This window comes from Pantherophis guttatus, chromosome 1, assembly GCF_059756535.1.
Source record: "Pantherophis guttatus breed Tessera chromosome 1, ASM5975653v1, whole genome shotgun sequence".
In the NCBI taxonomy this organism is placed as follows: domain Eukaryota; kingdom Metazoa; phylum Chordata; class Lepidosauria; order Squamata; family Colubridae; genus Pantherophis; species Pantherophis guttatus.
This window is the reverse complement of record NC_142063.1, coordinates 204,154,001-204,169,625: the sequence shown is the minus strand read 5'-3', so window position 1 is coordinate 204,169,625 and position 15,625 is coordinate 204,154,001. Positions and strand designations below refer to the sequence as shown.

Here is a 15,625-nt window from a genome sequence, read left to right as displayed (position 1 = left end):
TTCTATTTTTTCTTCTTGTACTGTTCTGTGTAATGGCAAATTTTAAAAATAGGGAAAGATAGAATGTTTTATTAATGTATATTTCATAATATTTAGAGATTGTCGGTGTGTCAAGAGTTTGACATTTTTTACAATTATGCTTTGTAGTAAAATTATTATTGCAGAGACTCCAAGATTCAGGAAACACTTTATTTTTGTGATAAGGTACAACAGAGGCAACTGTTTGTAGGAGTCTGCAGTCTGCATATGTGCAGGAATTTTCCTATCTTGGATGGCAAACCTCAGATAAGGAAGGTTACTTGCACGTAGGTGCCAGGAAATGGCATTAGAAAATAAGACCCTAACTCTGTAAATAAGAGGAACAGGAGGAGAGGAAGTGGGATGTGTGTTAGATTTTAATTATAGCCAAACATTATAAGTGCTTAAGCAAAGCAGTAATGATTAACCTATGATTTAAGTTACCTGGAAGATTCTGTGAGCCAATGATATGCTGCCAAGTACGCTGTAACTTGAAAGTAACAAGCTATATAATGTCACTATGTAAGACAATAAAGATACCACATTTATCCTCAACCTTTGTGTGTGTAGTCACTCAACAACTGTTGTGTTATAAATGCTTATTCAGTTAACTAAGCTGTTATGATTTGAAGACAGCTGTATTCCCCCCCACAAAAAACCAATTTAATGCTATTGATCCCTCAGCTTGCTACAGTGATGTTTAAAGTTTGTGAACTCTTGAATGTTCAATATTTCATAAGAAATATGAAATAAAATGATGTGTTCTCCACCCAAGTCCAAAATTAACAAGAATCTAATTAAATGAATCAGAAACATTACTTGCATTGATTTACTGTATTGAGAAAATGATCCAAAGCTATATATTTGTCTGTGGCAAAAAATATATCAGTCTTTGCTTTCAAAGTAACTGGTGTGCCCCCACCCCTTTGGGAAGCAATAACTGCAACTGAACTTTTCCAATAATATTTGATCAGTCCTACACATGCACTTGGAAAAATTTTTGCTCGTTCCTCCTTATAGAAAGCGTGAACTGGGGATTTAGGTGGACTTCTTCACATGAACTGCCTACTCCAGGTCCTTCCACAACATTTTCTTTAGGAAAGTCAGAACTTTGGCCAATCCAAAATACTAATATTTCTTTTAATCATTTTTGAATTAGATGATGCTTGGGGTCATTGTCCTGCTGCATGACCTACCTTCTCTTGAGCTTCAGTTCATAGGCAAATACAATGACATTTTCCTTTAAAATTTATTGGTAAAATTCAGAATTCATAGTTTCATTGATGACAAGCTGTCCTGGTCCATAGGGGGCAAAGCAAGTTCAAACCATGATACTGCCTCCACTATACAGTTGCAAGAAAAAGTATGTGAACCCCTTGGGATTACGTGGAGTTTTGCATGAATTGGTCATAAAATGTGCTCTGAACTTCATTTAAGTCACAACAATAGAAAAACACAGTCTGCTTAAAATAATACTACACAAACATTAGATGTTGCCATGGTTTAATTGAACATAACATGTAAACATTCACAGTGCAGGGAGGAAAAAGTATGTGAGCCCCTAGCCTAATGACTTCTCCAAGAGCTAATTGGAGCCAGGAGTGAGCCAACCTTGACTCCAATCAGTGTCATGATATTTGGATGTGTTGCTGACAGCTGTCCTGCCCTTTAAAAACACACACCTTTTTTGGGTTTACTGGTTTCAAGAAGCACTGTCTGATGTGAACCATGCCTCACAGAAAAGAGCTCTCAGAAGACCTACAATCAAGAATTGTTGACTTGCATGAAGCTGGAAAGGGTTACAAAAGTATCTCCAAAAGCCTTGGTGTTCATGTGTCCACGGTAAGACAGACTGTCTACAAATGGAGAAAGTTTAGCACTGTTGCTACTCTCCCTAGGCGTGGTCGTCCTGTAAAAATGACTGCAAGAGCACAGCGCAGAATGCTTCATGATGTAAAGAAGAATCCTAGAGTGTCAGCTAAAGACCTACAGAAATCTCTGGCACATGCTAACATTTTTGTTGACACATCTATAATAAGGAAAACATTAAACAAGAATGGAGTACATGGGAGGACACCACGGAGGAAGCCATTGCTGTCCAAAAAAAATATTGCAGCACGTTTTAAGTTTGCAAAAGAGCACCTGGATGTTCCACAGCACTACTGGCAAAATATACTGTGGACAGATGAAACCAAAATTGAGTTGTTTGGGAAGAACACACAACACTATGTGTGGAGAAAAAAGGGCACAACACACCAACATCAAAACCTCATCCCCACTGTAAAACATGGCGGAGGGAGCATCATGGTTTGGGGCTGCTTTGCTGCCTCAGGGCCTGGACGGATTGTTGTCATTGATGGGAAAATGAATTCCAGAGTTTATCAAGACATTTTGCAGGAAAACGTACGACCATCTGTCCGCCAACTGAAGCTCCGCAGAGGATGGGTGACGCAACAGGACAATGATCCAAAGCATACAAGTAATTCAACAAAAAAATGGCTTCAACAGCACAGAATACACCTTCTGGAGTGGCCCAGTCAGAGTCCTGACCTCAACCCGATTGAAATGCTGTGGCATGACCTTAAGAGAGCGATTCACACCAGACATCCCAAAAATATTGCTACACTGAAACAGTTTTGTGAAGAGGAGTGGTCCAAAATTACTCCAGATCGTTGTGCAGGTCTGATCTGCAACTACAGGAAACATTTGGTTGAGGTTATTGCTGCCAAAGGAGGGTCAACCAGTTATTAAGTCCAAAGTTTCACATACTTTTTCCTCCCTGCATTGTGCATGTTTACATGTTATGTTCAATTAAACCATGGCAACATCTAATGTTTGTGTAGTATTATTTTAAGCAGACTGTGTTTTTCTATTGTTGTGACTTAGATGTTCAGAGCACATTTTATGACCAATTCATGCAAAACTCCACGTAATCCCAAGGGGTTCACATACTTTTTCTTGCAACTGTATGGTTCTTGCATTGGAATGCAGTATTTACCTTTCAACAAAGAGAATGCTTTTCATTCAAGCCACAGAGTTCTATTTTAGTCTCATCCATCTACAGAACATTCTTCCAACAGCATTCTGGCTTAGCCATGTGATTTTTTTGCAATCTGTAGATGGAATAGCAATGTTCCTTTTAGAACAGGGGTGTCAAACTTGAGGCCCGCGGGGCGGCCCTTGAAACAGCAAAGGACCGGCCCATGGTGCCTCTGCCAGCAAAAACTGAGCAAACTCCATTTTCACTGGCAGAGGGCTGGCAGGAGGCCATCGCAGCCAAAAACAGACTCGGCAGGGCTGCACGACATCGAGCTGGCTATGCCTACCCTGGCCATGCACCCCCACTTAGCCCTGATGTGGCCCACAATGAAATTGAGTGACACCCCTGTTTTAGAGAGTAATGGCTTTCTCCTAATACCTGCCATGCGTACTATTGCTATTCAAGTGTTCTCATGAAGGTGGCCTCATGAACACTGATATTTGCCAATGCAAGAGATGCCTTTGCTTCTTTAGATGAACTGATACTCCTAGAGGTTTGCATACATTGGCCATACACAAATAATTTGGGATAATTTTCCTCAATAAACAAATGAACAAGTATAACAAGTTTTGAACTCATTTATTTAACTGGATTCTCCTTATCTAATTTTACAACATCTGGAGAACAGATCATATTTTAGGTTATGTTTATGTTTATGCAGAAACACTGAAAATTCAAAAGGCTTCACAAACTTTTAAGCCACTGTTTATACAAATAGCATTTGGACAAATGGTTTCCCTAAAAGTAGAGTTTAGATATATGGGAAAAGATCTGGAAAAGATGGAGTAACTGAGTTAACTATTTGTGCAGGTATTAATAGGTACTAATGCACCCATGTATGGGTATTGTAAACATTTGAGATATTTATATACAATATATATTATAGCAGGACCTGTACATGCTCTTGACATTCCCTCCAATACAAGCTTTTTCCCAGCAGAGATAGGACTCTGAATCATGTTAGAACTATAATAAGGAAAATCCAGTTAAAAAGTCTCAGGGTCCAATTAAGAATAGCCTCTTAGCACCTGCAATTTATTTATTTATTTATTTTTTAAAATCTCTATGAATGATATGATCCCTTCCCAGTTTATCTTACTTATTCTGTAAAATCCTTTAATGTCCCTCCCAAAGATTTTCAAAGGGACTAAAAGAGGGGTATGAAAAATGCCTCCATTTTTTGATCTGTGGAAGTACTTTAGGAACAGTATTCCACTCAGTCACTTAAAGTCCAATTATATATGGTTTGTTCATCTGCAGAGTTCCCTAATGGTAGTACTAACTTTAAATAAACACATCTGACAGATTTTTTGCGCAGAATATCTGATTGGCTTCAAAGGTTATTCTTTATTTTATTCTTTATTTTAAATTCAATATTCCCTTCTTAGTGTTGAGAACCATCCTGATTACTTAAAGTACAATAAACCACTGAAGGGAAAACACACTGCTAGGCAACTCTTGTAAATTACAGTTAAAATACACTTGAAAGTCCTGGTAATCATATTCTAACATTTCAGTTCTTTTATGTTCCAGAATGTTTTTTAGTTTCCTATCTCACCATGCTTGGTGATTATGACGAAAAATTTGCTTTGAACGCGTAACTTTCTTGGGGATCAAAATTATCCTTGCCATCCCTTATGATGATCTCCTGCTTTGATTTAAAAGCTACTGGAATAAAACCTTCACCATCCGCAGTAAGAACTATCCAGGAAGGACCTAGGGAAGAGGAAAAAAATGTCAGAAGATGTATGCATGAGTTAGATGTATAAGCACTTGTCTAAATGTTAAGTATATAATCCTTTGTGCTTCTTTTAATAGGTTTTTTCTAATACTGTTACAAAAATTACATGTCTGGTTTCAGTTTTAAGCCAAAGTAGATAGATAACACAGCTAATTATTTTTTCACCTTTGTTACTTACAAAAAGATAATCTGGCTCTGATATGATATTTGCATATTATACATACATACATACATACATACATACCAGGGGTGAAATCTAAAATTTGTTACTACCAGTTCTGTGGGCATGGCTTGGTGTGTGTGTGTGGGGGGGTAATGTAACTGGGTGGGCGTGGCCAACTTTTTTTAACGTTTAAAAGCATTTTTCCTACAACCTTAAGAGGTTGCAGAAAAAAATGCTTTTAGAAGCCTCTGACGATCAAGCAACTCAGCTGGGATCGCCAGCAGCTTTTAAAAGCATTTTTTTTTCTACAACCTCTTCAGCTAAAGAGGTTGCAGAAAAAATGCTTTTAGAAGTCTCTGACGATCCCAGCTGAGCCACACGATCATCAGAGGCTTTTTAAAATTATTTTTAAAAGCATTTTTTCGGGCGAAGAGGTTGTAGAAAAAATGCTTTTAAAAGTTTAAAAAAACAGCCTCTGATGATCACGTGGCTCAGCTGGGCATGGTGGGGGGCACAGGGATTTTTGCTACCGATTCTCCGAACCACTCGCCGCCATCACTACCGGATTGGGCGATCCGGTCCGAACCGGGAGCATTTCACTCGATACATACATACATACATATATAATATTGATATATTTTTCTATGAAGAAAAATGAAGTTATCGCTTGTTGCAGAGATAAAATAGCAAACTAAGTAAAAGTTTATAAATATATTTTAATTACTGTACTATACAACTTTTTTTAAAGAATAATGGAAAGCTTTAACATTTGAGGGTTATATCTGAAAATAATATTAAATATTTATAGTGTATCCCCTTTGTTTTAGTTTTCAGGGAAAAGTAAATTGTTGGAGGGCACAGTAAACTCATAACGTGAATTTCTTGATTACTGAAAATAATTCTTTTAATTATTTTTAAAGTTTCTTTTAATACCATTTTCTAAATTCTTATCTTGTTAATGTGCTATGTTGTACATAAGGGAGCTATTCTTGCTCATGTATGCATTTTTGATAAATTGGGAAGTTTACGCAAACCTAGTAAAAACTATTTCTTATGATTTTAAAACATTTAAGGAAAAGCAACAAGAAGAAAGCTTATTGCACAATTGTTATCAACTTTGTTAAAGATTAAAACTGCATTTATGTATTGTAGTGAATCATTGTTTTGACCATAGTTTGGCTGAGTTTAGGCTACACGCTAACCCAAAACAAAGCAAGTAACATATGGCTTAGCATCTGTGTTCAGCCAGTAATTTAATAACAAAGATTTTCTCTTTACTACGAACATGGGACTAGATTTGACTAAACATTAGTAGCTTGATAAAATTGCTGTGATATAAGAGGGCAGCTTTATCAGGCATCATTAATCAGTGCATAGATGTCTGAGATCAGAGAGATAGAGAGACTGATTTTGCAAATTGCAATAATCCATCATTTATTTAATCATTTACTAAAATAACAATGTTATGCAATTGTATACATGAACCATTGGGTTCAGTGTCTAAATACACTAAATTATCATATGGTTTGAGTAGGGGTAAAGTTGCTTAAGTAGATTAGAGAAAGTGTTACCTTGCTATCAATTTATAGGCAATCCTTGTTTTTCATCGGTTCTATATTTGTGAATTTGATTACTGACAAAAATGTTTTTGTACACCCAAATCTGTATTCACAGACTGTTGTGCTTATTTGCTGGCATGTGGGGCTGCAAAACAATCAGAATTGCCCAACATGCAGGCTCCCAACTGTTAATTTGCTAATATATGCAGCATTTTCACAGAACTACAAATATATGAGAATTGCCCGTATTTCCAATCCATTTTTTACATTAATATATCCATAAATAGAGTATTCACAGTCCTGCCTAGGCTCAGGAATGAAGATCAATTTAACACTGTACTGCTGAGTTATGGGGGGGGGGGAACCCGTGTAAGTCAGGTTCCCAAAAGTTGGTTTTCACTAAAACAATTAGGTAAATTAAATAATAAAGAGGACTTGCCATGTTTCATTTCAACAATATGCAGATCAAAAAGTTGCTGGACTAAATTCAGATGGATTTTGCCATTATATAGTAGAACATTGCGAGTTTCTTCAGCTATTGCTCCATTTGAAGAACGCTTCTTCAGGCACATATACATTAAAAAAAAATAAACCTATTATTAAAATATTGGTGATATTTGAAATCAGTCATTCAATTTGCTCATCTTATTCTCAGAAACACAAAAGAGGTAGTCTGCTTCATGTAGGAAGCAACCAAACATGTCTATTTTTAAAATAACCCCATGAAATCAATATGAACCAATATCTTGTAAAGTCTTGAGAAGGCAGGGAATAAAAATAATAAATAATAATGTTCGAATCAACCTCAATTGGATTCAGGCATAGCACAAACTCCACAATCATGGTTTACAAACCACAATGGCTGGGCTCAGAAAACTCACATGCGAAAATGGGCCAAGCTACATTATAGTACTGCATAATATTTGAACCCAATCAAAACATAATTGGCTGAGTTTAGTCATAAATATTATAGCATTATAACAGAAATAGTGGGAAAGTACATAATCACTTCCTTCAACCCCTAGAAACTACTTATAATGAAATGTACATCTGGGTATGAAATAAAACTGAAATGAGGGGAGATAGAATGCAAGAAAACATGCACAAAAAGAGGTAAATCAAGAAGCAGGATAAGAAATGGGTTTTAGGGAAAACAAACCACTTGAGATATATACATAGTAAGCCAAATATAATGTAGCCAGCTATATCCAATCATGGATAAAATTCACTTGCTCTTCATGTTAGATTAATGAAACAGCAGTAGTTAATTTCATTTGTGTGATTGTAGAAGAGCATGGTTTAAACAATATGCTAAGTCAGAACCAGTGAAACCAATTTGTGGCTTAGCACAATATGTGAGCCAATTCTTATTTCAATGTTTACCATATTAGATTACCATATCATTTTTTTTCTGAATAATGAGAGTGAAGTCTACATTTGGGATAACTTGTGAGTATAGAGGGTATGTTGTGACATTACTAATAGATAAATATTCATATCCTTAAGATTAGTCATCACACAGTATTACATTGTTTTCAATGGTTTGTTTTTACTGCAATAATTATAACATATTCTATTTCTTATTACTCTATCATTCTGAATGCAGTCCTAGATTATAAGGTAGTAAAACCATTTTGTACTTACTAGGGTTTCATTTTCTTTAATACCACACATTTAATCATATTCACTATGTCAATTGGAATTTGCAACATTTCTCAACTCAACTTCTGCAAGGAAAACAGCAATAGGGATGGTGGGGGATATGCATGTGTGTATTTGAATCTAACGAATACTAGAACCTTGAATTTATTTCTAGACTCAAGATTGATGTTACATTCTTACATTTTGAAATAAGCAACACATCAGACTGGAGTTGGTGGTACTTTGGCTCCAGTACTATCTTGTGCTTTAGGAAACATTAAGCACCAATATTTCTCTGCCTTGATTGAGCGTGCAGTGTGCTCTCCAATTTGTTTTTTAAGATTAGGTATTCTCTATTGGAAAGTGATGGGCAATAGATTTTTTACTAGGCATGTTCTGAAGAAAACATCTCATGATTGTTTGCTCGACAGCTTCATGAGAGAGGAACTTGTGAAGTCATCTGGCATTCCTTTGAATTTGTGAACTCCTAAAAAGTGACAGAATTTTCTGTGGAAAGGGCTTCACCATTTGGGGGCTCAATCCTCACTGCTCCGATTGTCTAAACTGCCAAAAGGAGACGATGCACAGTATTCAGGAAGCAGTGAATACTTCCTTGAGGGAGAAAGTAAAAACAGCTCTATTGAAAGAGGCGATGTAGTCCTCCTTGAACCACAACAGTTACCATTCATCTCCAATTTTTCCTTTTTCTTTATTTTGCTATGCTGTCACTAGCTCCTTAACCCAAATGTGTATTTTCCTGAACCACAAATCGCACATAACTCGGGGTGGGTGGGTAGCTTCTTTAAGACTTTAAGGTGAAGTCTTCCCATTTACAGACAGCTTAATTCCAATATAAAAACAGTCTGGTGATTTTCAGCTGCTCAGAGCTAGCTGATACTCAGCAATCACACCTTCTAATTCTAATGGAAGATTCACTGGATGCCTGGCCCCTGCAAGGAATTATTGGATCTCTGACCATGTGCACTCAGGGTTAGCTAAGCACTAGAGGATTTTAGGATAGAAGGTGAGTGATTACATTCATTAATGTAAATCAATTAATGCTAGACACGGAGAGACAGATTAAAAGGCCTGGCGTGACATCCAGACTATCACAAGGCAGTTGTGGCAGAACTCAGAGGATGCCCACACCAGATCTAAAGCATCCTTGCTTGCTTCAGATTTAAATACTGAACATTTAAGAGAAGAGAATCTGTTTCCATTGGGGAACTACAACTCCCAACATGTCCCAATATATTCATGGTGGCTAATATTTGGGAGTTGTAGTTCAGCAACATCTGGAAAAAAAATGGGAGTTGTACTTTACCTCTGGACTTTTTTCTTCTTGGTTTGTTTGCTTTGATGCAAACTGCTATAAATCATAGTGAAAAGATCATTACCAAACAGAATGCCATCTGTTTCATACTACCATCCCCTAAATAGAATCACAATCAAGAATTAATCAGACTTCAAACCACAGAACTGTTAGCAGCAGAGAATGTAGAATAAGTAACACAATTCTCATCTTGGATAACAAATACAGTATTCTGTATTTTATATATTCAAAATTTTTGTTTATTCTGAACGTTATCCTTTTCTCTTTGCTTCAAATTATGCACCCACTATCTCCTATTTTAATTATTGCCCTTCCACCTTTTCAAACTGTTCAAATATTGTTTTTCAAATGCTATATGCTATAAAACATCAATTTTACATTCATCTTCATTGGCTTTCATAACCTTGCGTGTTTTTAGTCTACTTCCCAACTGCTTTCCTGATTGCAGTTATTAAATATGACTTTGACAAACTAGTCATTCTAGTCTCCTGATTTAGTCAATTGACTTCTTCAGACTTATTTTCCTGTCATCTACCTTCCACTACTTGTATATGTTTAACTTGGTTTATTAAGATCACTTTCTGTTCCTTTAATACACTGTTGATATTTTGGGGGGGGGGTGTCATTTTATGATCACCGAAATATTTTCATCTTCTAAAATCTCCTTAAAACAGAATGTCATCAAAGTGGTTTATGATACCGCTTTTTCCTTGCAACTTTGTGATATAAATGATTTTGTTTTTAACCAAAGAAGTGTGCAACATTTTCAGATGCAAAGGCCACGTATGGTCTTTTAGTACTGTGCTAGGAAAACTAAACAAAAAGTTGGAGTTGGGGGAACTGGAGAAAAAAATATTTAATTTACATTTATATTGCATCAAAATTCAACATAGCCTAACAACATGATTGCTGTCAGGCATGCATTTAAAGACTTTCTATTACATAAAATTAACATTTTGATACAACTTTTGGGAGTCTTGTGGGTTGCATTTGAGGACATCTGCTTTTAGGCAGCTAAGTACAAAGGAAAAGAAAAAGGGGAAGGAGGGGGAATGAATTGCCTATGGCTGTATTTGTAGGGAATCATGTGTACAGTCACAGAAACTCTTCCCTAGTAGGATGGCTTATGGACATCATCTATCCTCCCCATCATTTGTTCTTCACTTCTATGGTGAATGAACATGGGAACAACCAAGAATGATCTTGAATTTCCATTTTTCCTTTACACCTACTGGAATTTGACGTAGGCAGCCCTATCAATTTGATAAATAAATATTTCTAATCAGTCTAATCAACATAAACGTGCACCCCCCTGACCCTCTCCTTCCATTCTTTTCATGTTCTGTGAAATGCAATATGTTAATAATCCTGCATCAACACAAATCCTTTTAAAGAAAAAGTTAATTATTCAGATTTTTTTTTCCAGCTTCTCCTCCTGCAAGGAAAACAGCAAGGGGGATGGTAGGGGATATGAATGTGTGTTTTTGAATCTAGCAGGAATACTAAAACCTTGAATTTATTTTTTTACACTCAAGGTTAATGTTGCATTCTTACATTTTGAAATAAACAACACATCAGACAGGAGGTAGTAGTGCTTTGTCTTCAGTACTCTCTTATGTTTTAGGAAACATTAAAACAGCAGGAATCAAAATTAAAACTTTACAGTGGAAAAAATGTTTTTATACATAGGGAATTTTTCTACTGCATGAAGATGTGAGTAAAAAGAAAGGAATTCCTATGCTCTTCTGAAGACAAGAAAACCTGACATTGGATTTATTTTTAAAATTTCTTCATTACATGAGCAAATATATTTCTCAATGCTTTGAATCTTTAAATGAATCTTTGAAGCATGTATGCTATTACTGACATATATTGATCCAGTAACTTGTTTCTCCAAAAATTATTTTAAAAACCACATACTTGCGTATTTATTACAATAGGTAATGCCTTCAAATTGAAAATCAAATGGACATATAATATATTAATGACAATCACCCGAGCAGAAAAGAATATGCAAATCTCACTTATCTAAAGCCAAATATGAAACACAATAGCCATTATTCCTTCTACAATACTTCAACCAAGCACAGAATGGTGCAGCCTGCTAAAAAATTTAAAGACTTTGTCAATTGGTAGCAAGTTGCCAAAAACAATTTACAGGGAAAATGTTTTACAATTACCTGGTATTTGATGTGTATGAAAGGTGGTTCTTGAGAAGAAGGGTAGACAAGAGACAATCTCCTTCCATTTTTAGTGTATTCTATTAATTCAAGGAGTCTCAAATGTACGTCATTGAAGCTGCTATAGCATCTTTCCAGATTTATGGATATTTCAGTTGCTCTTTTATCGTTATCCAATATGCTATTTTTAGGAGAATTTAAAGATTTGTGTGCTACTTTAGATGAATTCGATGTATTGGAAAATCCAGTAGGTGTTTCAGCACCAAACAAGGCCATTGACCGATTAATTGGTTCAGCTTCCAAAGTTTCTAGAATGGATGAGTTTCTCAAGGCTCCTTTTTCATAAAAAATGCACACATTGGATGGGGATGTTTGTTCATAATTAGAACTTTTCACTTTCAGCATGTGTTTCCTTCTACTGGGTGACTGAATAAAAGTATTAACTGGTCTTGAGAGCTCCTGCTCCACAATACAATCCTCTGAAGCAAAGTTCTTAAAATGTTTTCTTTTCTCAGGAAGGCTAACAGAAGGCTCAAAAGTGAATGACAAAGTTTGGCTAGTCCCAGATTTTGATGAAGAGTCTTTGCCAGGTACTAATTCTTTCATCAGAAATCTGATGACGTATCTGTCTGAATTAGAGGGAGGAATAAATGTGGGATCGGTGAATTTTTGCTTGCCAACCAAAACTAGTAAAAGTTTATCTGTCAAAAAGGATAGACCTTTAGGTCGTTCATTTCTATCTAGCTGGATCCGTTGCAAGTTGGGCACACAGGATGATGTAACTGAAGAGACCAAAACAATATTGCAAGTATTAGAAGCTACTGCGACCATTTGAGCACTAAAGTCAAAGGCAATTACATCAGGGACCAAAATGCCTGGAATGCTGACTTTTCTAGTTCTGGTTATCTTTCCTTCATAAGTGACCAAGATCAATTGTGAAGAACACTGACCACTTCCTAAAGGGCTGACCTTCCTCCTCAAAGGTATACGACTGCGATCCAGTTTCCTGTGGTTTGCCAGGATACTGGTTAGATCAACTGGGCCTGAAGAAGATGAAGCAAGAGAATGCACTGCTACTGATTTATCCGAATCAAAAGACTTCCTTCTCGAATCCATTGAGTATTCTTCATCCCCAAGCACCAGAGTAGACTGCGAAGAATCTGTAGACATAAAATCCATTTCAGAACTTACCGGTAATTCAAATGTAATACCAGCATTTAAACCAGGCACCTTATCAGGAGGGAGTTCAGTAGCCACAGCAATTTGAAAATCCAAAGTAGCTTCAATAGCACAGATATAGCCTCCAACATCAAATATTGGGCAAAAAGTGCAAGCATTCAGTGTTTTCTTGGCCTCATCCCAAATATAGGAATGAAGAGAACTGCTTATAGCAATAACTAGACGATTGCCCTCCTTGGTCCAACAAGCACAGTGGATGAGTCCCCTGCTTTTAATGTCTGCTTTAACCTTGGAATTGTCTAAACGAACTGCATATAAAACAGAAGCATCCCTTTTGGTAAATACTGACAAAATATCTCTCTTTGGGTGCCACGCACAGCCTTGAGGAAGCAACTGGAACGGCTCAGCAATTTCACAAGTCCGGAAAACCATCAGCTTATTCTTTTCTAAAACGTTATGGATTAGCTGCCAAATGCTAACGCGCTTCTTATGCTGAACAGCAAGCAGAGCTGGCAAGTCGGCAGAATAACATGCATTCCAATAAAGTGCCTGGACATGTTCAAACTGACCGATAAGAATTGAATCACCAAACCTCCATTCTTTGCTATGAAAACGCAATGGTATCAGTGTAACCTGCTTGCCATCTGTCCATGCAATCCCATATACTGGATGAATAGCCTGGTATAAAGCATTAAGGCCAGTTCTAGGAAGTTTAGCTTTTCCTAGCTCCATGCTTGACATCTTCTATTACTATTGCTTGGTGTGAAGTAGAGGTTCCATCAGATTCATCAGAACAGCTTGATGTATCAAAGTCTTCTAGTTATAGACCAATTCCATGTTGATAAGTGATGGCCTTTCTTTTAGGCTTGTAGGTCACTTCACTGTGAAATTCTACTGCTATTACTCTAAGAATAAATCTACTTCCAGACTGCTTTTTCTATGTTCTTTTCCTGGGAGAAGCTAATGAGCTTTAACTAATTACTGATCTCATCTATTGCATTTCCTTAAAAGACTATTTTTAACTTTTAAATACTGGGCTTTAAAAATAGCACTTTAATACCTGAAGTATATCTCCTATACTCAATAGAAGAAAGCTTTGAGTGTTGGAGAATAATTTTAGTTGTAGCATGAACTGAACAACCAAATTCTTCTGCTCTTTGAAGGGAAAACTAAGTGAAAGGAACCATTTCTTCAAAGAGTGACATTTGTAAATAGTTCACTTCTAAGCAAGTAATATTAATGATAAACAAAAATCAAAATAAAATATTACTGTATTCTGACTGATACTGCCATTTCCTTCTGCTGCATCTAACCTCTTTTCATTTTGCTCCTTTTAATTTGGACAAGAAGAATATAAAAATATTTATTTCACATTTGCAGAAAGAAAATCTAGGTCTTAATCCTGTCATATTATTTTTGGAATAGACCTCTGATCAAAGATGTCTGCAACTATGCTCAGGAAAATAGGTTTTACAGTGTTTAATACATTTGAAAGCTGAATCACAGCTTTTGTAAGAAATCCTGGATATGACAAAAAGCAGATGTTTACAGTAATATTAAAGTAAATGGATAAATGGTATCTTGGTACATTTTTCACAAACTGAATTTTTAACATACTATATTGTAGATGTTATTTGATAAGGTACTTATAATCTGTCTCATTAGTAACCTGCATCTGCATAATCAACCTGTCTTGCCCTCCCCTCTATAGTCTCATTCCAATCTATTTGAATCCTACATCAATTAAGCCAGGGGTGGGCTGCTGGGGGTTCGCAGGGGTTTGGGAGAACCTCTAGCTAAGACTCTGTGCAGTTCAGAGAACCCCCAAATCCCATTCCTTGCTGGCCCCACCCACCCCTCCCCTCCCCGGAGTCCCCATGCGGCCTGTTTTGGATGCATTTAAGTGCAGGGCATGCATGGAGGCTTGATGAGGGTGAAAAACATGCCTATCGGAAGTTCGGGAAGGCCAGAAATGGGCCCATTTCCAGCCTCCAGAGGGCCTCCGGAGCCTGGGGAGGTCATTTTCGCCCTCCTGGAGGTTCAAAGAAAGCCTCCAGAGCCTGGGGAGGACAAAAACGCCCCCTGCCATGGTGCAGGAGGCCGACTAGGCCACGTCCACCATGGCCACGCCCACCCAGCAACCGGGCAGAGAACCCCTTGCTAAAATTTTTGAAGCCCACCCCTGAATTAAGCCATTCGATGAAGCTGATGAAATGAGATATAACTCACAAAAGTTTATGGCTTAAAGCAGGGGTCCCCAACCCCCGGTTCGTGGACTGGCACAAGTCTGCAGCATGCCAGAAACTGGACCATGCAAACAAGTGAAGCCCCATCCACGGGATGCAGGCAACATGTGAAATGATGCCCCCTCTGGTCTGCGGAAAAAAACTCTTTCCACCAAACCGGTCCCTGGTGCCCAAACGGTTGAGGGCCATTGCCTTAAACTCTGTTAGCCAAAAAAGATGCTACCAGAATCCTTTTGACTTTTAGCTATAAATGGCAGAGAATTTGTACAAAACACAAAAGCCATACCTCAATCATCACCTTAAAAATATGCCAAGCAATCATTGGATGGACACACCCAACAACACAGATAGTCGTACAATTACAATAATAACTGAGCCCGGAATTATAAGTCGTTATGGTCATAAGTTGAGTCTTACATGACTGGACCTGATTTTTAAATATTTTTTGTGACAGTCATTAAGTGAACATCATGGCAGTGGTGAAATCCAAATTTTTTTACTACCGGTTCTGTGGGAGTGGCTTGG

General features: G+C 37.1%; 1 protein-coding gene across 1 annotated transcript; it reads right to left on the bottom strand.

The window, feature by feature from the left end:
* Positions 1 to 4,505: 4,505 nt before the first annotated feature.
* Positions 4,506 to 14,665, bottom strand: LOC117674146 (WD repeat and coiled-coil-containing protein-like). The gene is made up of 3 exons (XM_034431992.2): positions 11,676 to 14,665; positions 6,961 to 7,081; positions 4,506 to 4,774 (listed from the first exon to the last, which is right to left on the bottom strand). Exons 1-3 carry the CDS (start codon positions 13,593 to 13,595, stop codon positions 4,629 to 4,631), a joined length of 2,187 nt encoding a protein of 728 aa, XP_034287883.2. The 5' UTR covers positions 13,596 to 14,665; the 3' UTR covers positions 4,506 to 4,628.
* Positions 14,666 to 15,625: the final 960 nt, after the last annotated feature.